At 41.9% G+C, this 21,837-nt stretch overlaps 2 protein-coding genes across 5 annotated transcripts in view; one reads left to right on the plus strand and one right to left on the minus strand.

The window, feature by feature from the left end:
* Skp2 (S-phase kinase associated protein 2) overlaps positions 1 to 11,035 on the plus strand; it is a 28,017-nt gene extending 16,982 nt beyond the window's left edge. For both annotated transcript variants that reach the window (XM_057790090.1, XM_057790088.1), the window contains exons 6-10: positions 925 to 1,023; positions 1,904 to 2,034; positions 5,217 to 5,268; positions 5,393 to 5,500; positions 9,276 to 11,035. In XM_057790090.1, the coding sequence (XP_057646073.1) occupies positions 925 to 1,023; positions 1,904 to 2,034; positions 5,217 to 5,268; positions 5,393 to 5,500; positions 9,276 to 9,489 (604 nt within the window). In that variant the 3' untranslated portion in view covers positions 9,490 to 11,035. The remainder of the gene's footprint in view (positions 1 to 924; positions 1,024 to 1,903; positions 2,035 to 5,216; positions 5,269 to 5,392; positions 5,501 to 9,275) is intronic.
* Positions 11,036 to 13,525: 2,490 nt separating this feature from the next.
* The window catches only part of Nadk2 (NAD kinase 2, mitochondrial), a 41,743-nt gene continuing 33,431 nt past the window's right edge, over positions 13,526 to 21,837 (minus strand). For 2 of the 3 annotated variants that reach the window (XM_057790047.1, XM_057790049.1), the window contains 4 exons: positions 19,267 to 19,322; positions 19,085 to 19,138; positions 17,171 to 17,294; positions 13,526 to 15,654 (listed from right to left, as the gene is read on the minus strand). In XM_057790047.1, coding sequence (XP_057646030.1) covers positions 15,516 to 15,654; positions 17,171 to 17,294; positions 19,085 to 19,138; positions 19,267 to 19,322 — 373 coding nt within the window. In that variant the 3' untranslated portion in view covers positions 13,526 to 15,515. Of the gene's footprint in view, positions 15,655 to 17,166; positions 17,295 to 19,084; positions 19,139 to 19,266; positions 19,323 to 21,837 lie in introns of those variants that run through there. The other variant, XM_057790050.1, reaches the window with a different exon arrangement.

Genomic DNA, 21,837 nt, shown 5'->3' on the forward strand with positions numbered 1-21,837 from the left:
CGTGGAGACATGTAATGGCCTTCTGTGGAGACAGGGCATTTGCAAAGAGGCCTTGAAGAAGAGTGCATCGTGTATCTGAAAACAGAAGGGCTGTGTCAAACTGAAATGTATTTGCTTCGTTTGCTAGGTACCACATGGGGTTAGTTGGACAGACAGGTTAGGGCGCTGCGCTCTTCTCATGAGAGCCAGTGCAGCCTGATATGTGCAGAACAAGAATGGTAGCAGATATGTAGCAAGAACTTTAACTTAGCAGATACTAAGTTAAAAGTGATACTGAGAGCCAGCACCTCAGTAAACTCTCGCCCTTGCCCCTGTCTGTGAATGCTGAGCCACAGAGAGGCTGACTAGCTTGTCCACGTGCACAGTTATTCAGTACCAGGCCAAGACTTAACTCCAAAACAACTGGCTATTTATCCCCAGGTTTCCTAATAGAGGGAAGGCAATAAAAGATACATTCATTGGTGTTCCTTGTACATTTACACCGCAAACACTTTGCAGGTTCTTGGGTATATAATGTCATTCAACCCTTGTTTCTTTTTTTTTTTTTTTTACTTGAGACAGGGTTTCTCTGTAGCTTTGGAGCCTGTCCTGGAACTAGCTCTTGTAGACCAGGCTGGCCTCGAACTCATAGAGATCAGCCTGCCTCTGCCTCCTGAGTGCTGGGATTAAAGGCATGCACCACCACTGCCCGGCTCAACCTTGTTTCTAACCCCACCAGTTTGCCACAGTTGCCAATCTGCATATGAGTAATGGAAGCAAATCTCTCTGTTATGACAAGAGATGGTGAAATATAGTTTTTAAGCTCACTTCTGACTCACAAGCGTATGTTCTAAATTATATTCGCCCTCCTCCTCCCTAACACAGCACACACACAAGGACTCACCACTGATGCTATTCATTCCTCTGGCATTTTCTCTTCCCTAGCACTCTTGCCCAGAATGAAAACTTGGTGCGGCTAAACCTCTGCGGGTGCTCTGGGTTTTCCGAATCTGCTGTGGCAACTCTGCTGAGCAGCTGTTGCAGGTAGGAACAGTCTGCGCCGTAGCAGATACAGTAACGCTTCGCATCTGGGTATCTGGATGTGCTTTGGAGGGCTGCCATGGTCTCGGCCTGGGTAATGTAGCATCTGGCGCGAAAATGTTCAGGCTGAACTCAAAGTGCGTTTGTCAAGGAAGGACACTTGGGTAGTGATTCCTCCTTTGCTGCTGTTAAAGAGAAGCGAAGGGATGTGTTTATCACAGTGTGGTTGATTTATATCTGACTAAGCCATATTGAATATGGGTGATATGTACTGCTAAGTGAGAGGAGACGTGGCATAGAGAATACACAACACCTATAATGTAGATGCTCCTTGTGTTCTCTGTCTGTCTCCTTACTGTTCTCTCAAAGGGAAATGGCCCTGGATCAGAACATCGCGAGGCAGACAAAGCATGCAGCACCCGCACATTGTCAGTCAGCACAGATGCAGACGGAGGGAGGGAGCGTTGACTTGGAAGCTCGCTGGCTCTCCTTGCGGAAAGAGTCGGATGCAGTAGATTTGTGTAGCATCTTGCTCTTTTTCATTAATAGTCAGTCCATGGGTTTTATAAAACATTTGAGTTGGTAGCTGCCGGGTGCTGTTTTGACAACAACCTAGGTGGTTTGAGAAAGACACATACAAGCTATAGTTTTCAACCTGCATCCCCAGAAGGAGATAGTGTTTGCTTGGGCCTCCCCGCTGCTGCCGGGTAAGTTGCAGGCACAGGTGTTTAGAGGAGAGAATGCAGTTGCCAATGAACGACACAGGGTGGCCTGTGCATGAGGCCGTAAAGAACCTGGTTGTATATTTTTGGCGTGAGATGCTTCGGTCGCCCTCGTCCTCCTGATGGCTTCATGCCTTCCCTGTCGCCCCTCCGTCACGCAGACTGGATGAACTGAATCTCTCCTGGTGCTTCGAGTTCACTGAAAAGCATGTGCAAGCGGCCGTGGCACATCTGTCAGCGACCATCACCCAGCTCAACCTCAGCGGCTACCGAAAGAACCTCCAGAAAACAGGTTAGAGTGCCGAGGCCGGGGCTGCTGAGCTGCTTTACGGCTCGCCTGTGAAATTTCTGTAGCCTCATTGTCTCCTTAATCCAGTGTGTGTGCTATTTATGTCTTCAGCAGAGGGATTGTTCATGGGAAGAATTAGGTAAAGGGAAAATAGCTCCTGAGCTGGAATCAGGCTGTGAGTCCAGAATCTAGAAAAAAAATCTTTTAAAGTAGTGTGTGTGTGTGTGTGTGTGTGTACTTGGAGGCTAGAGATCAACACTGGGTGATTTCATCAGTACTTCTCTACCTTTTAAAAAAAAGTTACGTATTTTTCTATTTTATTTTATATGTATAGGTGTTTGCCTGTGTTTATCATGCCTGTACCCTATTGTCAGTTTTTTTTCTCTACTTTTAATAGGCTTTTTGGGGAGGGGCCCACCACCCAGCTCCCAAATAAGTCACACACGGAGGCTTAGTCTTAGTTATGAATGCCCAGCCTTGGCCTGTTTCTTAACATAATTATCCCATCTATCTGTGGCCTTGGGCTTTTGTCTTTCTCTATTCCTGTACGTCTTTTCTTTCCTTCTTTCCCTATGTCTGACTCTGTAGCTTGGTGACTCCTGAAGTCATCCTCCTTTCTCGGGCTCCACCCTCTCATGTTTATTCGCTGCCTGCCAGCCCTGCCTGTTTCTCTCTCCTGCCTCCCCATCAGGTGTTTCAGACAAGCAAAGTAACACAGCTTCACAGAGTTAAACACATGCAAAGTAAACAAAAGCAACACACCTTCAAATAAGATTCCCTAATAGTACCCCCACGTGTATGCAGTGCCAGCAGGAGCCAGAAAGAGCAGCAGACCTTCTGGAACTGGAGTGACAGTTTAGTTGCCTTGTAGTTGCTGGGACCCAAACTCTGGTCTTCTCAATCTTCCCAGCCTTCCTATTTTGTCTTTTTAGGCAGGGTCTCTTGCTGATTTTGCTACTGACTGACAGACAAGCCCACGGGGTCCTCCTGTGACTTCTGCCCCATCCTGAGGTTACAAGTGAATGCTCTCCCACCCAGTGTTCACAAGAGTGCCGCAGAGCCAACTCAAGCCCTAGCACTTACAGACAAAAGCGCTTTCATCTCCCGAGTCCCAGAACTACTTTCAATAAACAAAATTACTCTGCAGAACCCTGATGTAAAAGTAGGTAAACACAGTAGGTTGAACCATTCATGGACCAAATATATTCAGGGAAAAAAGCATCTGCATTGAACACATAACTTCTGGGCACAAAGCACTCCTCAGTTCAGTGTAACAACTACACACTCATCAACCATATTGGTGCTAAAAGCTGACAGGAGGAGATGCAGAGTGACTTCAGTGTCCTTGGATCTGAACATCCAGATGGGATCCTGGAGTCAAACCCCAGGGACACAAAAGGGTGACTTTGAAAAGTTGTTTTCAGCTAGGAACAACTTCTTCCCAAAGTCTGGAAGGCATTTTGATTGTCTCAGCGCATGGGGTTCTGCTGCCATCTAGTGGTTAGATGCCAGAATTGCTGCTGGAGAGCGCAGAAAAATTAACTCGGGCATCATCTGGCCCAAAATGTCAGCAGTTAAGATTGAAAATGCCTCAGTTAATAAATTTATATTTACATTTTCTACTTTTTTATTCAGTCTAAAAAACAATGTTGATGAAGACAAGCATTTGAAGTTGGGTGGGTAGCAGCCATGGTACTGACTTGGCTGAGCTTTGTATTGTGTGTGAGAGACACTGAGAGTCTTAATTTGCACACGTAAGTGGTCACAAGAGGAAATTTTTTTTTTTAAAAAAAAATGGCTTTATAGCTCAGTCTCTGGCTAATATTCAATCCAGGCTGCACAAAGCCAAATTAATTTAGGTGCTCCAATCAACCCTATGTGGTGTCTCGTGGGTGTTGCTGGCACACCAGGTGTGGGTAATTTGCTACTGAAGTCTTTAGTATGCTTAAAGAGATATGAGTCAGGTATCTTGGCTGCTTCATAGCATTTAAGTAGTATTTGGAAATTACTTTTTTGGGGCTAAATACGTAAGATCTGTCAGATCAATGGAAACAGAAATGTTCTTCATGAGTGGCCAGGGAGGGGTTTAAGGCCGTCCCTGTGTAAGGATGCATATTTGAACAACCATCGTGGCAAATGACTGTCGTCAGATACAGAGACGGAGCCATGGTCGATTTCCTGTCACTCTCCCTATGCTCTCCGGGCATATCTTCCCTTTAGACACTTTCAATTCTAAGTATAGAATTATACGGTTATTCTCGGAAATTAAGGTCATATAAAAATACACAAAGACAAACAGATCCGTGGTGAGCAGACTTCCTAAATGGTATGGAGTTGAAGATATGAGGAGGAATGGATCTGGGGGAGGGGGAACTGCAGTTGGGATGTCTTGCATAAGAGAAGAATAAATAAATTTTTTTTTTTTTTGTTTTTTCGAGACAGGGTTTCTCTGTAGCTTTGGAGCCTGTCCTGGAACTCCCTTTGTAGACCAGGCTGGCCTCGAACTCACAGAGATCCGCCTGCCCCTGCCTCCCAAGTGCTGGGATTAAAGGCATGCGCCACCACCGCCCAGCAATAAATAAAATTTTAAAAAAAGAAAAACATAGCGGTGGATGGGTGGAATGTGGCAGAAGGGACCAGCTTTATGTGGACCGGTCACAGAGAGGCCCTCTGATCCCGGGAGAGATAAACAGGAGTTTGTGGGAAAAACTCTCGAACTAGACGCAATGATCAAAGAGGGGATCTTTTATTTCGACGAGAGAGAAATACACATAGGTTGTGGGAGAGCATTCTGGAACGAAGGACCGCAAGGATAAAGGCCTTTGATGTGGGAGCTGGTGGCAAAGGTGAGGTCGCCAACACAGAAGACACCGGTGAAGTGCTGTGCAGCAGTGACATGGCCTGGCTTTACGCTATTGGGGATTTCATTTTCTCTTTCCAGCCAGTTATTATTGCTACATAAATCATTGTTACCCAGGGATTTCACACAGCTCCTCTAACGTTTGCAGTGGATTCCAGGTGCTCACCTGGACTTTCTCGGCAGGAAACTCTTCTACATGAAGAACTGCTCTGACTGCCTTGCTGCCAGCTTCCAGTGCATTGTGGAAGAACCACAGCGAGAGCAAACACCCTTTCCTCCTTCCTTCTTTAACCGTGACAGTGACCATCACATTTGTTTTTCCTAGATCTTTGTACCTTAATCAAACGGTGCCCCAACCTCGTCCGCCTTGACTTAAGGTACTGTTTTAGATCAAAATTTGGAATGTTTGGGTTTGGAGATGGGGCAGGGTCTAGTGCAGGCATCGAGTGGCGGTGTGCTCAGTCTCTGGGTGGTTCTGAATCTGTCTCCTTCCTGTTGCAGTGACAGTATCATGCTAAAGAATGACTGCTTTCCAGAATTCTTTCAACTCAACTACCTCCAACACCTCTCGCTCAGCCGGTGCTATGATATAATTCCTGAGACCCTACTGTGAGTATGTTTGTGTTCATGCTAATAGAAGGCAGGGATGACACTTGGTAGTAAAACCCATCGTTACTAATGGATGTCCACAAAGGGAACATTAGTATTAATATGCAATGAAATGTCTAGGAAGGAATATCAAAATAGCTCATAGGATGTTGGATTAAACTGTCTGGTAAAGTTGATCTCATTAGCATTTATTATGTAACTGTCAGCATCACTGTGTTAGAATGCTGTCCTACTGTCTGTGAAGGATTTATAAAAGGAAGCTTTTACCTCTAAGGAACTCACTGTGAGCCTAGGAGGCAGACCCAGTGGGAGTGGAGTTGTTTGAGATGTTTCCCATTCGCTCTTAAAGCTGTGCCTGGGCTTACTGGAAAAGATCTATGATCTAGTGATGAGGCTCCCAGAGAGCCAAGGACGGTGAAGAACTGGCACGTGTGTAGGAGCGTCTGATGCTATCTGAAGAGAGGATATGTTATGTGGGTCCATGGAAATTTAGTCTCTTATCTCCAGGCATTGCTTCTTTCATTTCAAAGGGCTGTAATAGTCTTCCTTATACCAAATATAAAGCATAGCGGTTTCATTGAAAACCACGAGAGGTCAGTATCTTGCACTTGGTCAGATGCCCTTTTTACTGCAGCAGGGTCATATGGCTTGAGGAAGACTTTTCTACTATTTATCTTGCTAGCAGAATGTCAGCAGTAATTCTTTCTACCTAAAAATGGCGAATTAAAAAATTTTTTCATGGATTAGATTATATAATTTCAATAATAAATGATCTGTTGAGAGTTTTAGTAAAGTTGGGAAGTCTGATAAAATTATGTGGCTGGATTAATCATTTTAACTAGTCTCGTGAACCTTAGCTAGTAGTATGCTATTTGAAAAAGCACTACCTAAAAAAGATGCTGATTTTTCTTGAATGTCTCTCAAATGTTGTGCAAAGAACTCTGATACAAATCCCTGCTCTTATTTTCCAGCATCCAGAACTTCTGGAAGCTTCTAGTGTCCATACAGAAAGGTTTCTCTGTCATCCATTCTTGCCATCTGGGCTTCGCATCAGCCTGGACAGCTGGCTAGGAAGGGAGACTATTCTTTTCTGTCTTTTCTCAAGCAGATCTGTGAGTTTGTTCCTTGTTCCTTCGCTGCGAAAGGGAGCTGAGCAGGACTTAAATGCTTGCTTTCCCTCTAGCAGAGGCAAGGGGAAGGCTTTGATCCCCCACGTTTATTCAGTGGGATCATGGTTTCCCTGCATAATAATCTCCATGTGGATCAGTGGGGAGGAGCGTGAGCCTGACGCCCTCAGTGCCGGTGTGAACCTCGGCATCACTGATTGTCAAAGTCTTCCCGGCAGAGCAGCAGAGCAGAACGACAACGAGATGATGTTGTCCTTGGACATCGGCATGTTTCTTTGAGCATCATGTAAATACTAGGGATTCTTTCAGATGTTGAAGATCCTTTCAGATGAATTCATACATGTCCTTTTCCTAAGATAAGTCACTCTGGCAACTGAGGCATCTGAAGTTCTTAGTGGCGATCCCAGCATGTCTCAAGGACACTAGCCACACAGCAGCAGCGTCTGCTACGCAGAATAGTTCTTATCTCAGAAGAGAAAATAGCTTGAGTCTTTGACGGTGTTCTAAAATACTTCCAAGGCCTTGCAGTTCCCCACTCCTGTGGACCCCTGCTAGAGTTCCTCTTTTCTTAATTGGTCTTACTTTCTACTGAATTTTCTTCTAATAATTTTGTTTCTTTGGCCACGATGAACCCAATTTTCCCAATCAGGGAAAACTGATTTGAAATTAAGAGAGTTGAAAGTTCTTAGGGTGAGGCATTTTGTATTTAAAGGGAAACAGGATTGTGTGAATGAGGTAAGGAGAAAACCTTGGAGTTTCTAAGTGCCTCCTAGTTTATTGTTTCTGAGACTGGGTCTCAGTGTTTATCCCCAGGCTGGCCTATGATCCGCCTCAGCTTCTGTCTCTAGTTGATGAGTGCCTATTATTAAACTCAAACAGAGAGCCTTAAAAGATACTATCTTATTATCTTATACCAAGTAAAGAACAGCTTCTAGACGGTTCCCTTTTCTCTTCTGCTGCAAAGTCAGAGATGCTTGTGTCTTTGTTTTCTGCAGTGTGGCCTTTGCACACAAGAGGTGATTTTGTTGGGTCCTGTCCCGTCTTCTGCAGCTCCCTTCCCACATGGAGCACCAACTTCCTCCCAGTGTGGCTGTACAAACGCTCCCTCCTCTGCCATCTGCCACTCTTCTCTCTTACTCCCTGCAGTGTCTTCTTTTAGATATTATCCATTGCAGGTGACTCACAGCCTGGCTGCCTGGATAGCCCAGAATCTGAATTTTCCCAAGCACGACCCTGTTCTCAAATGCTGGTTTCACATAGGAGTTGTGCCAAGGATTGCTGTCTTGGTGTTCATGTTATAACCTGGTCTGCAGTGCACAGCCTTTGCATTTGTTTCTATATTCCAGAAGTTAAAGATGCAATGTGCTCCTCTTGACTTGCATTTTGATCTATGACCTCCTGACCTCACTGCCCCTTAGAAGCAGGCACGCTTATTTTTAGATAGAGCTTTTCTTTGCCATTCATCTTGGATACCACAACACACACTAAATATTGTGGCACTCACCTGGACCATTCATAGAGAGGGGTAATGGGAAGACCCATGGAGCCTGTTCAGCATGGATAGTCCTTAGATCTAATAAAACATCTGATTTCTAGAACCATTCAGGAGTCATCAGGAGTTCTGGAGCAGGTGAGTGGCATGAACTGATGAGCCTTCAGGAGGATGTCGTGGATGTGCATGGAAAATGTGCTGGGAGGCTGAGACATTGGCAGCCGAGTGACAGTACAAACTTGCTTTGTTTGAATAAGCATTGACTATGACAACATAAGGTCACTGCTGGGCACACTGATCTCCAGCGCGTTTTGCTAAATTCCCAAAATAAATGTCCCCCTTCCTGGGACTTTGCACTATGTCCCAACCTAAAGCAAACAGGGATCGGAGAGATGAAGCTGGGCAGACAGACCAATGTTAAAAAGAACCAGTACCAAAGCCACAAAGTGTTTTCTTTGGGTAAACAGGGTCAATTTTGTGTGACCCCAGATCTCACTGTTTAACAAGAAGTACATACAAAAAGGTCTGTCCTATCAGTAACGGGGAAAAAAATCATATGTAGAGAAGAGGTCCTTTCTGCTATAAACTGGTATTCCATTATTTTTCATCTGAGGCCTATATAATCCCTATATAGTGGCCTATAAGAAATACCTTAAGGAAGTCACCCATAGGTTCCGCTGCAGTAAGGTTTTGTTAATGGTGCATCATTACTAAGAAGCCCTCGGTGCTGCTGGCTATTCAGAGAGCCTAGTTCAGTTAAAGGTCACGTCCAGATTCCTAAATTGCTTTCATCTTGGGGTGGTTCCGACTGAGACCGCAGTAGCACATTGACTTTCACCATTACTCGCTTACTAGCTCACGTCACAGTAACCCTTGCAGGGATCTGTGGAGCCCAAGAAGAGAAAGGAGGCAAATTCAGTTCAACTCAAAATAGCCATTAACTACAGTTCCACAGGAGCCAAACGGAGTCAGACACACATGGGTCAGGTTGCTGTGATTCCCAGCTTTTATCTCCTTGTGTTGTTTCCTTAAATCATTTACTATAAATTATGGTTTTAGGCCGCACTCTTGTAGACTGATACACATTACAAACAATGGCTTATAATAACTAGTCTAACAATTGCCATTCACCCTGACATTTCCTCTTCCTTTCCAGTGAACTTGGAGAGATCCCCACACTAAAGACGCTACAAGTTTTTGGGATCGTGCCGGATGCTACCCTGCAGCTATTGAGAGAAGCCCTTCCCCATCTGCAGATTAATTGTGCCTACTTCACCACCATTGCAAGGCCAACCATGGACAACAAAAAGAACCCGGAGATTTGGGGCATCAAGTGCCGACTGACCCTACAAAAGCCTAGTTGTGTATGAAGGGCTCACTGCGGGGTGACGTGGCCTCTTCCTCTCAAGTGAGGAACACAGGCAGCAAATCCAGTTGCTGGAGACCTTGGTTACTTTTCCTGTTGGTTTTAACCTTAGCGCTCACTGTGCATGTATGTTAGGGAACCATTTGCAAGAGAGAACTATGAAGTGAAGTGTTGCGTTTTTGAGAATATAGAGACGATTGCGTCAGTGCTGTGCCCTCAGAGTCCAAGTGCTAGTTCTTTGGAAATCTTAGGTGAGCCTGTTATTTCAAAATAGCTTTTTAAAGCAGAATTTGAGCCAGCTCTTCCAAGTGCCCTTCAGATTAAGTCTATTTAGAATCAAGTTTTCAGAATTACCCGACTCAGTTTTCATGGTGTCTGTCCTAACTTTTTATCTATTTAATTATTCAGTATTTTATAAAACTTGATTTTGAAGAACAATAAGCTATATGTACGGTGAGTTGAACAGAAAGAATCATAGGTTGGTAGCGTCTGAGGCAATCTCTTCTGGGAATTGGCATTGTGTGCAGGTGTGAAGTTAGTTTGATAGAAACACATTCCTGCGTAATGTACCTTGAACTCTAAAGGAGGAAAAGAAACGGAGAGAGACACAACCGTGGGGACAGAATTAGTATAGGATTTGAGGCCTCAGAAGGCTCAAGTCCTAAAGTCAGGTTCCTATGAAGTAGATGTTGATGTTTTTAGGTACAATGCTGTGTTCCCAGAATCCTAAAGTAGATGAGGAAATCTAATCATGCTTTTTTTTTTAACTTTATAATCCATGTATGTTATGTGGGCTGTTTAGCTTTTAAAATTACTTGCTTTGTTTTAGAAATATGGTATTATTCTAATCAGCATTCTCGAGAAGACGGATAGAACTCTGAGCTGATCTTGTTTGCTATCTCTTCCTTTAGTGCTGCAGTTATTTGTATTTTACTCTGAAATCAAGGACTTGAAATACTTTTAAGTGGTCTTTCATAGCAATGGCTTGACACTGCCCAGGAGGTTACTGGATCTAAAGTTCCTTAGGTAGAGTTGCTGCTTTCTCTCTGCCAGAAACGCTCGAGAAGCAGGTGTGCGCGCAGCTTCCACGCACCTGGCACGACCTGCGCTTCACCTGAGTTTTTAAGACTCACTGGGCATTAAACCTTTTGATAACAGATGGACTTTTTAACGCCTGATATGCAGAAGCCAAAAGATCAAAGTGTGCTTCTCAGACAATGAAAAGAAAATTAAGGCAGTTACCTCTTTTGAATACGACAGAGCCAAAATACATTTCTATTAACTTTTTCATCAAAGAATCGTACTGTTACAACAATAATATGAAGTGCCTTTATCTGCTCAGACCTAAAGAACATTTTCAAAAGTGTAACACAGGAATAATTGTGCATCAGTTGCCGAGTAGTTAAAGTGCTAACTACTACTTGAAACTATTGTTTACAGATTAGCGAGGCTGACAGTGGGCTCTGGCTGGACTCCGGCCTCCAGCTGCCCTCAGACATGCAGGACCTGTTCTTCCTTCCTCAAGTCCAGCTGGGAGCTATTTTGCCAACATGTCGCAGTAATCTGTATTTTTGTATGTGATTTCTACTTTTATAGACTCATTTTAAAATAAAGTACATTTTTATAAAAACGAGGACTTGAGCCAGTTTGTATCCCTTTTTTCTGCAGTCATGAAGTTTAGAAAGCATCAGTTCGGGTTGCCGTTTGGGTCAGTTAAGATTTCAACCTCGACCCTGATCTACCTGTCTGCTTTGTGTGCTTGTTGTCAAAATGAGTTCATAATACATTTTTTTTTTTTATTGAAAAAAAATTAAAAAAAAATTTCTGCCTCCTCCCGCCCCTCTCCCCCTCCCCCCACTCCTCTTCTCCCTCTCCAGTCCCAGGAGCAGTCAGGGTTCCCTGCCCTGTGGAAAGTCCAAGGTCCTCCCCCCTCCATCCAGGTCTAGGAAGGTGAACATCCAAACTGTCTAGGCTCCCACAAAGCCAGAACATGAAGTAGGATCAAAACCCCGTGCCATTGTCCTTGGCCTCTCGTCAGTTCTCATTGCCCGCCAAGTTCAGAGAGTCCGGTTTTATCCCATGCTTTTTCAGTCACGGTCCAGCTGGCCTTGGTGAGCTCCCAATAGATCGGCCCCACTGTCTCAGTGGGTGGGTGCACCCCTCGTGGTCCTGACTTCCTTGTTCATGTTCTCCCTCCTTCTGCTCCTCATTAGGACCTTGGGAGCTCAGTCCGGTGCTCCAGTGTGGGTCATAATACATTCTGAAAAGTGCTAAATACCAGCTTGTCAACCTGAATGTGCTCTCAAGAATACTGATATTTATAAAATGTTTGCATTCAAGTGGCTAATGAACACTGTTAAGTACAGACTGGATCGGCTTACATTGTGTATTTCCATGGTTTAGAAACAGTGTGAATAGCTTAACGCCAGAACTTGGAATAGTCAGTCCCTTCGACCTTTTCCATTGAAATGCCAGGCTGGTAGTTCTAAATCACCCAGGTTTACTGATTTATTTTTATTTATTTATTTTAGTTATACTACCATTTAGTAGTTCTAGTTTGTTTTTAAATGATGGAGTATGTAAAATATAGAGCCTCATCATCCATTGTCAACCGTCTTTAGCTCCTGGCCATCCCCTCATATGAAGTAATTTTGAAACAAAACTCACTTATAATTTTATAAACACCACAGTGTGTGTGTGTGTGTGTGTGTGTGTGTGTGTGTGTGTATGGTAGAGATGTGGCATTAACTGTAAGCACTGAATGAAGGGATGGCATTGAAGAGCTGTCTCCCAATTTTCCTTGTGTGTTTTTGAACAGTTTTGGTTTTGAAACAAGAGCTCATTGTGCATCTCACACTAGCCTCAAGATGGCTGTTCGATCCAGCTGACCTTGAACTCATGCCCCCCAGTGATTACAGGCCCGTGCCACCACTCCCATAGTGCTCTCATCAGTCTCCTAACATGGTCTGCATGTTGCATCCAATGATTCTATAAGAAATTTAAGCTCTAGGTTTTCTTTCATCCCTGGAAATTTATTTACTGAAGATAGGTCATGTGTTCTGTATTCCAGAGTCTGGGTTTTAGTGATATCATCCTTAAAAAGAAAAAGAAAAAAAGCTTAAGCTACCCCAGCCACACTGGTCATCTTCCTAAGTTGCAGTTAGATCTAACACCAAAAAGTCAGGGGTGACTTCTGCACAGTAGGAGACGGTATCAGACTCTATTTCCAGTGAGAACCATGTTAAATACATCTCTTGTGTACATACAGGGGCCTGTGGGGGACCTGGAGGTGTAGGCTCTTGTGAACTGCCTGATGCGGGTGCTGGGAACCACACTTGGGTCTTTAAGAACCAAGCTCCTTATCCAATCAGTGATTTTCTTTAAAGTACCTTCCTTAATGTACAAAATAGCTTGGCATTGTGTGAGGGTCTCTGCGCACACACATACACGCACACACGTGTGTGGGGGTGCGCAGGAGGATGTCTGCTGACCTGCTCTGTCTTGTGAGACAGTCTCACTGCGCCCGGTCCTAGACTAGCAGCCTGCAAGCTCCAGCCACTTCTCTGCCGCCAACACCTGCTGTGGGCACAGGGCCACCACAGCCAGCTTTTTAGGTGGCTGCTGGGATTTGAACTGAGGTCTTCCTGTTTGCGCAGCAAGAGCTCTTAAGTGCTGAGCCACTTTCCCAGACCCTGTTACTTGACACTTTCAGCCCTAAGTGACTATTTTATAATTATTTGTGTTACCCTACTTCCCTAAAAATAAAATTGTTTTGTGAGTGAAAGCTTTCCATTCAAGAATATAAACTAGGGAATTAAACTAAATCATATGAAAAATACATTTTTGAATTAAGCATTTTGATCTCTGAATAAAGACTATCGTTCTGCCAAGAAATGCCAATGAACCAAGTCTACTCAGTGCACAGAGGACATGAATTTGGGGATAGACTTGAAACACGGTATTCAGAGGAAACTTAGTTTCTATGCAGTGACCTCGTAAGAATTTAGAAAAAAAAAAAACAAAGTAAAAAAGGACAGACAATGGCTTAATTTTATTTCCATACAGTGGTCATTAAAGGTTAACCCATTCAAAAAGACATTTTTGACACTCCATGTATTACATTTTTTTGCCATTTACCTATTACAAATAAATCCCTGCCTGCCATAGAGCAGAAGTTAAACGGCAAACAGCACAGTCAGTAATTTTAGTATCTTTCCAAGAGTAGCTCATGAACAAGCCCACATGGCTGGTTACCAGCTAATGGGACATATTAATAGATCTGCGGAAAAGCATGGACAACCAGATTTCCCAGATATAGTAAGGATATGAGTGGGTTTTTTTCCCTAACAAGGTATTTTAAGCCTTTTAGGGGGTTCTATAGTGTGGAATTTAACTTCCATTATAAACTGGTGTCTTAAATATATCATTTAAAAAATTAAACTAGAAATTAAGACTTGGCTCAGCAAAAACACTAACGTATCTCCTCCTACTGATAGCCTCAAGAAAACACATTCTGGATGAACAGTAAAGCCTAGACGAACATTGCCTTGCACATTGACATTTTTTTTTTTTTTTTTGGTTTTTCAAGACAGGGTTTCTCTGTGGCTTTGGAGCCTGTCCTGGAACTTGCTCTTGTAGACCAGGCTGGCCTCGAACTCCCAGAGATCCGCCTGCCTCTGCCTCCCGAGTGCTGGGATTAAAGGCGTGAGCCACCACGCCTTTCATTCATTTTTTAATAACGAGCAGCATGTTGAGTTTGGCAAAGCTAAGAGCATTTGATCTATCTGATCACATATCCTAGCTTTCAGGTATTCTAGGCTTGAGTTCCACCAACAGTCTATCTCAGTGTCTATCCAACACTTCATTATACGACATATCGTGACAGATGGCACAGAATGAGTCTTCAATAAAAACTTCGTCAATGAAAAAAACAAGTGAAACCTAATCCACACCACGCAAGGGCACAGAACACCATTTCATCAATCAGCAGTGGGAGCTCTTTGTGGAAATTAATTACCTTTACAGAGACCAAGAATTACGTGAAAATTATTCCTTCAAAGATAAAGTGGTTTTCATAGTTGGAGGGGAGGGGCGCTGATGTTTTAACATCTAAAGCTATTGTTTAAAATTTAGAATACAGTAAATGAAAACCACAATACTAAAAGTAAGGCAATTCCAAAACTATGTCTTATTTATTCTCTTGCTGACATGCCTAAAACTAAAGTAAGGTTTGAACATTTTACCAAACTCCTAACAGAACATGCTCCCTGGTTATCCTTCTAATCCTTGAGTTCATACTAGAGATTCAAAAACAGGAGGGGGGCTACTGGAATCAAGTTATTTTTCAAAAAACAAAAAGTTTGACCAACAATTGCTATGGAAAAATTAATACATTTACAACGCATGATTTGTTCCAAAAGATGTATTTTATCATTGTTGACATTAACCAAAAGAAGTCAGAATTTACCTACAAATATTTTTAAATGATTTGATTTTTTTCAATAGTGATTTCATCATTTCCTAGAATTAGAAAATTCTTAACATATATAAAAACACATGTACCAGCTTCAGTTATGTCAACATCATGATTATCAAAATTCTCCATCAAAAATTTTAAAAACCTTTACTTTTAGGTACTATAAAAATAATGCACTAATCAAATGACACACAGCCAATTCCACAAAGTTAGGAAGAAAAAAAACAAAAAGGCTTGTAGATTTAAATTTGAAATCCTAAATACTTATTTAACCTGCCTTTCTAAAGAATATCAATACTCTTGGTTACCAACTGTAAATAATATAGAAACTTAACCAACGTAATTCTAACCCATTCAGTCCATCATCTCTCCCGCGGTGAACAGCTGTTGTCTATCAGAATAGAACAGAGCAGCACGTGGCCCCACTTTGTCCCCTCTGACTAGTGGTAGCCAGTCTCAGTAAGAACCGAAATAAGGTAGGTTATGGCTGGTCATCTGTATCTGCTCAAAAAAATATGTTTCTAGTAATCAGATCTGTCTCTTGAGGAAATCCTTCACGGTTCTAGAATCACAGTTCGAAGCTCATCTTCTTTATTGATCATCATTGAAGCAATCGCTCCGTCGTTAAACTCAAAAGAAGTTCCTCCATCCACAACCATGCAGGCATCCCAACATCGAGAACGGACACAAACTCTAGTGGAAAGAGATGTCTCATTAAATATCAAGCAGTCTTAACACTAAGGAAATTCTGACTTTTGTTGGCATAACCAAAAGCTTATTGACCTTGATTTTAAGAATTTAGTTACTCTCTGATTTGACAATCAGTGACTGTACACAATATAGGGGCATTATCAACATCTCAAGTTTAAAATTCAAGGTAGAACCATTCACTTAATATTTATCAATGGAAAAAAGAAAAGATAAGAAAATTAAAAGAATCAATGTTACTTTCATGTAACTTCTGAGGTATTTCCATTACAAAGATTTTAAGTACTGAGCAAGAGTGCATTTTCATGTAAATTTTTACTTGTGGATAATGTAAGGCAACCAGAGAAGAGGTAATTCACTAATGTACAGTTCATGAACACAGCAGCAACACCTTCTCCCAGCTGCTCTGTCTGCCTGCTCCTCCAGTATACGCACTGTCTACTGTCTATCACTATAGTGACGTGCCCATTCTTAAACTTCATTTCAGCCACGCTAGTTTGGGGATAATAAGGTCAAGCATTGTTCTAAGATATTTATTGCCTTGGGGGAAGACCAAATATCACTGGCTTTTATTTTTTTAATGCAGTGGCTGCCTTCTACTGATTTGCTAGAATTTTTATATTTAGACTGACTATCTCTTAACCAAATTTCTTAGAAACAAATCTTTTAGATAAGATTTTTAAAATTTTTAATATTTACATATATGCATGCATATATGTATGAAGTAACTAGGGATGAAACCCAAGTCTAAACAAAATTCACATATCATGTACACTATACATTTACTGTACACACAAAGTAACTCAACACACTTTGCAGTGCAATTCTGACCACACGAAGTAAAGCTCAGAATTCCATTTGTGGCACTGTGCCTATGCTCACGAAGTTTTGGCTACTGGAGCAGAGATTTCAGACACTGTTCTCAAATACCTTAAGATAGGCCAGGTATCTTTTGCAAATATCTTTCTCTGTACCTTGCTGCTTTGCTTCCTTACTGGAATAGTCTTTGATCCTGGTGTAGAGCAATCTATCAACATTCTGTTATTGAAGCATTTCACGGTACGCTTACAGTATCTTTTCAACTCACTCATGAAGCCTTCCCATTAGTTATCATTCAAACTTAAGCCACTTAAATATAAGAAATACACACAAATGAGTTTAGATTTGTAAAAATAAATCTCGAAGCCGGGCGGTGGTGGCGCACGCCTTTAATCCCAGCACTCGGGAGGCAGAGGCAGGCGGATCTCTGTGAGTTCGAGACCAGCCTGGTCTCCAAAGCCACAGAGAAACCCTGTCTCGAAAAACCAAAAAAAAAAAAAAAAAAAAAAAAAAGGCTAAGATGTTCTCTGCTAAGTGTTGTTCCTGGAGGGAGAAAAAGTACATTGGTCTCAATGTTTCAAAAAGAAAAGGATTTTTTTTATGTTTGTTTCTGTGTCTTTTTGTTTTGTTTTTCCTTTCTTAATGTTTTACTGGGATGAAAGAAGTGACTAGGGATGCTTACTTTGAGGAGAAACAACGCTGGCGGCTACTTGAGAACACTCTGTTTGCTATTGGCTCTCGAATACTGAAAAGTATTTTTGGTTCTTCTGGACTGTAGAGCAATGATTCATTATATTCATTTGTTACTATAAGGAAAAACAGTAGATTTAATAAAGCATGGTCACATCTGAGAAGCACATGACAAACCACTTTCAATTTAAAGCATGTGTTCAAAGGCTACTTGGGAGCATTATTTCTTGGTAACTCTATGACTTACTCTACCATAAAAAGCCTTAGAAACCAGTGACTATCAGGTTCAATTATTAACCCACAAAAGCCTTCAACACCCACAACAGAGAAGAAATAGGTACAACTTGGGGAGAGGACACACCCACAACAGAGAAGAAATAGGTACAACCTGGGGGAGGGGACACACTCACAACAGAGAAGAAATAGGTACAACCTGGGGGAAGGGACACACCCACAACAGAGAAGAAATAGGTACAACCTGGGGGAGGGGACACACTCACAACAGAGAAGAAATAGGTACAACCTGGGGGAGGGGACACAAATACAAAGCTAGGAATTAAGCAGTTAGGACAAACTCAGAACTGAAACCCGAGTTCTCAAGTTCCTTCCAATATCACATCAGTTAATAATAAGGAAAATGCAATCTCGAGCAACGAAAGGCGGTGAGTTTTCTCCAGTGAGGTTGTACATCGCAGGATATTTGAATACACTTTTAGGATGCATATTCTAACAAAGAAGCACCTGAGGCTTGGCAAGCAAAGCATAAATTGGTGAAAGACAACTACACAAGCCAGGCATGACAGTACATGTCTGCAGTCCCAGCTACTTGGGAGGCAGGAGGATGGCTTAAGTCCAAGAGTAATTTGAGGCCAAGCTGTGTACCCAGACTGTTATCTCTTCAAAGAAAAAAAGAAGAAATGAGAACTACACAAAGAGTTAAAATAGAAGTTTAGCTAAGTACCACATTAAAAAAAAAAACAGACTGTTTAATAATCCACATTATTTGTGGAACTACTGTTTGAATTTTACGTGCGTGTATGTTATATCTCAATTTTGCATGTGTGTATGTTCCTTAACTTGTAATAAGGTTATATCTCAATAAACCCATCCTAATTAGAAAATATTTTAAGTTGACAACGCACTTAGTGATCATAGCACAGAACACAGGAGGAACTAGGGGCTATGTGCTGTTTGCCTTCTACCCTAGTGTCTGACTGGGCGCTACAGCCCCCTGCCATGCCCAGGGCCCCAGGAGTTACTTCATGGCACCACAAGTCTGGGAACTACTAAAAGTATCATTTCATAGAAATCCTTATTAAGGTTAAAAAAAAAAACTATATTTGGTTCTGTAAGAAAAAAATAATTACCACAAAAAACAAAACAGAAAACACACCATGAAAGAAACTTCAAGAGTGGTTTTAGGATACTGTGACAGTGACATCCACTGACCTTCTAGTTTCTGTAGATAGCTCAATCTTCAAAGAAGTGTTCACTCAGTAAAGCCTTTACACATCTTTCTTTTTCTTTTTTTTTTTTTTTTTGCCATCAAACCTAATAACGTGAGTTCAAATCCCCAGGACTCACTTGGTGAAAAGAACCAACTCCTATAAGTTATGCTCTGACCCCCACAAGCACCATACATACACACACACATGCACGCACACACGTGCATGTCCACACATGCACACACATATTCACACAACAGAAATTATTAATAATATTGCAATTTAAAAAATTTTCTTGAAAGCCCTGGTTTCAGTTACCTTTTTAAGCTACATTTAAGAAGGCAGTGTTGTAACATCTAATTAAGTAGATACACATAACACTGTCTTATAAAGTTATACACATAACTTTCTCAAAGCTGACATAAATAAGCTATCTGTAACTAATACTATGTGGTACTAACCTTTTTCTACCAATTCTTTGTTCAACGGGAGAGTCAGACTTCCTTGTCGTCTTGCTATTGACAGAAGAAAGGGGGAAACAGCTTCAGTTACTATTGTACATTGCACAATAGCAAACACTAAGCAGGTACATTACACAGTACACAATAGTTCTATAATACAGAATAGCTGTTTTAGTACTCACCAATATTTAATACATCTTCAACAGCCTGAGCTGCAACCCTGTTGATATTGAATGACCTAGAAAAAAGCAAGCAAATAATTCCTGTTTCCATCCTAAAAGCACACAAAAAATGGAAGATGCATGATGTACTTAGCAATGAAGACTTCTTAAAATTAACACAACTACAAATTGGTGGTTAAAAACAAAAATTTATTGACATGAGTATGAGAGGGAAAGTATCCTTATACTTAATAGGTATACAGAACTTATAGCTGGAAAGCAATTAAACACTCAAAAGATTTAGAATTAACCTATTACTCAATTCTACAAAGAATCTTAATATTGATAAGAAGTCAAGTTTATTGCCACACATTGTCTTAAGACACTAACTGCTGCCAGGTTATGGGGTACAAGCATGGACCACACTAACCAGCACTGATGAGAAGGACAGCTCATGTCCCGAGCACTACAATCCTGGTGTCCTGCTCCTGTGGCTCAATGTCTGGATATGCAAAGAGCTTTCTTCAAATACTTTCCTGCCACACACAGGATTAGATCTCCACCTTTTAGCCCCTCACTGTGTAACCATGTGACGAAGTGCTAGCTAAGGGGATCCCAGTCAAACAGTCCACAGTTTCTTCTTCCACAGCTCTAACGCAGTGACCTAAGTCACCATGTAAGAAAACAGCAGAGCCTCAGAAGGGCAGAAGCTGCCCCTTTCCCTACCCCATTCCCAGCCACTAAAGGAGACCCACCTGTCCACTGGGAATGCCCACTGGACTTTATGAGAACAAGAAATAAGCTTTCTAATGTATTAAGCCACTGAGATTAGGGTTTTTCTGGTATAGCTGCTGAGTCACACATCTCCACACATTTCATACTCAAAACAAAAACTTAGGTCAGATAAACATTTTTTTCCTCTATCAAGAATCATAAGACAGGATTAAGAAACAGTATCCTCATCTTTCCCTTCACATGGCAAAGCTACTAACTGGTTTACCAAGCTCTGATTCCCTAGCCTATACTCCAGTTCTGCACTATGTCCGTTCTTAAGGAGAATGCTGTGGAAGAAACAAGAAAGATTCAAGGAACCATTCCTAATTCTCAGTTTCGATATCAACAGATATGCTCACCATTTTCAGTAGAAAAGGCGTTTCCATGACCAACAAAGGCTGCACGTTGTTGCATCAATTTAACATATGAGATGGTTAAAAGTAATTTTGCAACATATCAGAGAATACACTGTTACAATTATTTATTGGGTTTGGGGGAGAAAGTGGGATGGGGGACAGGAAGTATGCACATACTGCCACCCACAAGGAAGCCAGAGACCAGCGTTGGGGAGTTAGTTATCCTCCTCTACCACGGAAGTCCTGGAGAACAAACTCAGGTTGTGGTGTGCTTGGTGGCAAGTGTCTCTATCCGCTGAGCCATACTGCCAGCCCAAGTGATTAATTTTTAAAATGATCAGAAAATTTAGAAAGGGTCGTCTTGCTATTCCTCAAAATAATGACATGTTAAGCTACCTTTTAAAATAATATTTTTTTGCCAAAATACTTTATTTAGCTGGGACTAACTTATTTTTTTTTAATGTATGATTACTACTCATGAACAAAATGAAGTGATTTCTGAAAACTACTTCAGAATAGTTTGGAGGAAAGAGCTAAAATCAGTGTATATAACAAACAATGTAGGGCATGGATTCATAACTGAATCAAATTCATGCAGATTCGTAACACTAGATTCTCTTTGTCTATGTTTACACAAATTAAAATGTTCTATAATAAAAAGTTTCAAAAGCCATGCTGAAAAAGTAGCAACAAACTCTCCATTTACAAGCTCAACTTAAAATGGCATTTGATAAGGGAGATTTTAAATTTTTTGTGAGGCCAAATCTCACTATGTAGTCCCCAAGGGCTCCAAACTACCATCCTCTAGCCACAACCCTCAGGTGAGGTGCTGGGATTTTAGGCCTTCCATCACATACAGATGAAATCCAGATAAAATCACAGTCTAACAAACACTGCTTGTGCTGGTTCTGAGAGCATGCATTCCTTTATTTAAAAAGGATCTGAATAAATATGTACTAGGCACTACAACCTACTACACACGGAAACTGAAACAAAATCCTGGCGGCCATCTCACACCCCTCCAAATGCCCCGCCAGACTAGGGACGCATGGGAGCCATGAGAGCACTGAGAGAAGCACCGGGCCGGACAAAGGGGATCCAGTCCCTGTGCTGTGAAAGACACTGAGGCTAATGGTGACTTCCTCCAGAGAACGGCATCTGAGGACTGGACGCTTTAACGGTGGATGGAAAGTGAACCATATTCAGAAATTCAAAGCAGGAAGAAGCATTGAATGAAAACAAAAGGCTAAAGGAGAGCAAGGTGTGTGCTGGGAATTACAAGCAGTCTGTGGTGTCTGCAGAGGGCTGATGGGTAGGGTAAGGCTATGACAGGGATAAAGAGGGCAGGATGGCGATGGCCACATTTCACCAGGGTGCTGCGTCAAACTCAGCAGTGTGTACACAGTGCCAGCAAAGTGTTAAAGCACAAAATGGGCATTCTCTACGCGTACTTACCAGTAGC

Source organism: Chionomys nivalis, chromosome 15 (genome assembly GCF_950005125.1).
Source record: "Chionomys nivalis chromosome 15, mChiNiv1.1, whole genome shotgun sequence".
In the NCBI taxonomy this organism is placed as follows: domain Eukaryota; kingdom Metazoa; phylum Chordata; class Mammalia; order Rodentia; family Cricetidae; genus Chionomys; species Chionomys nivalis.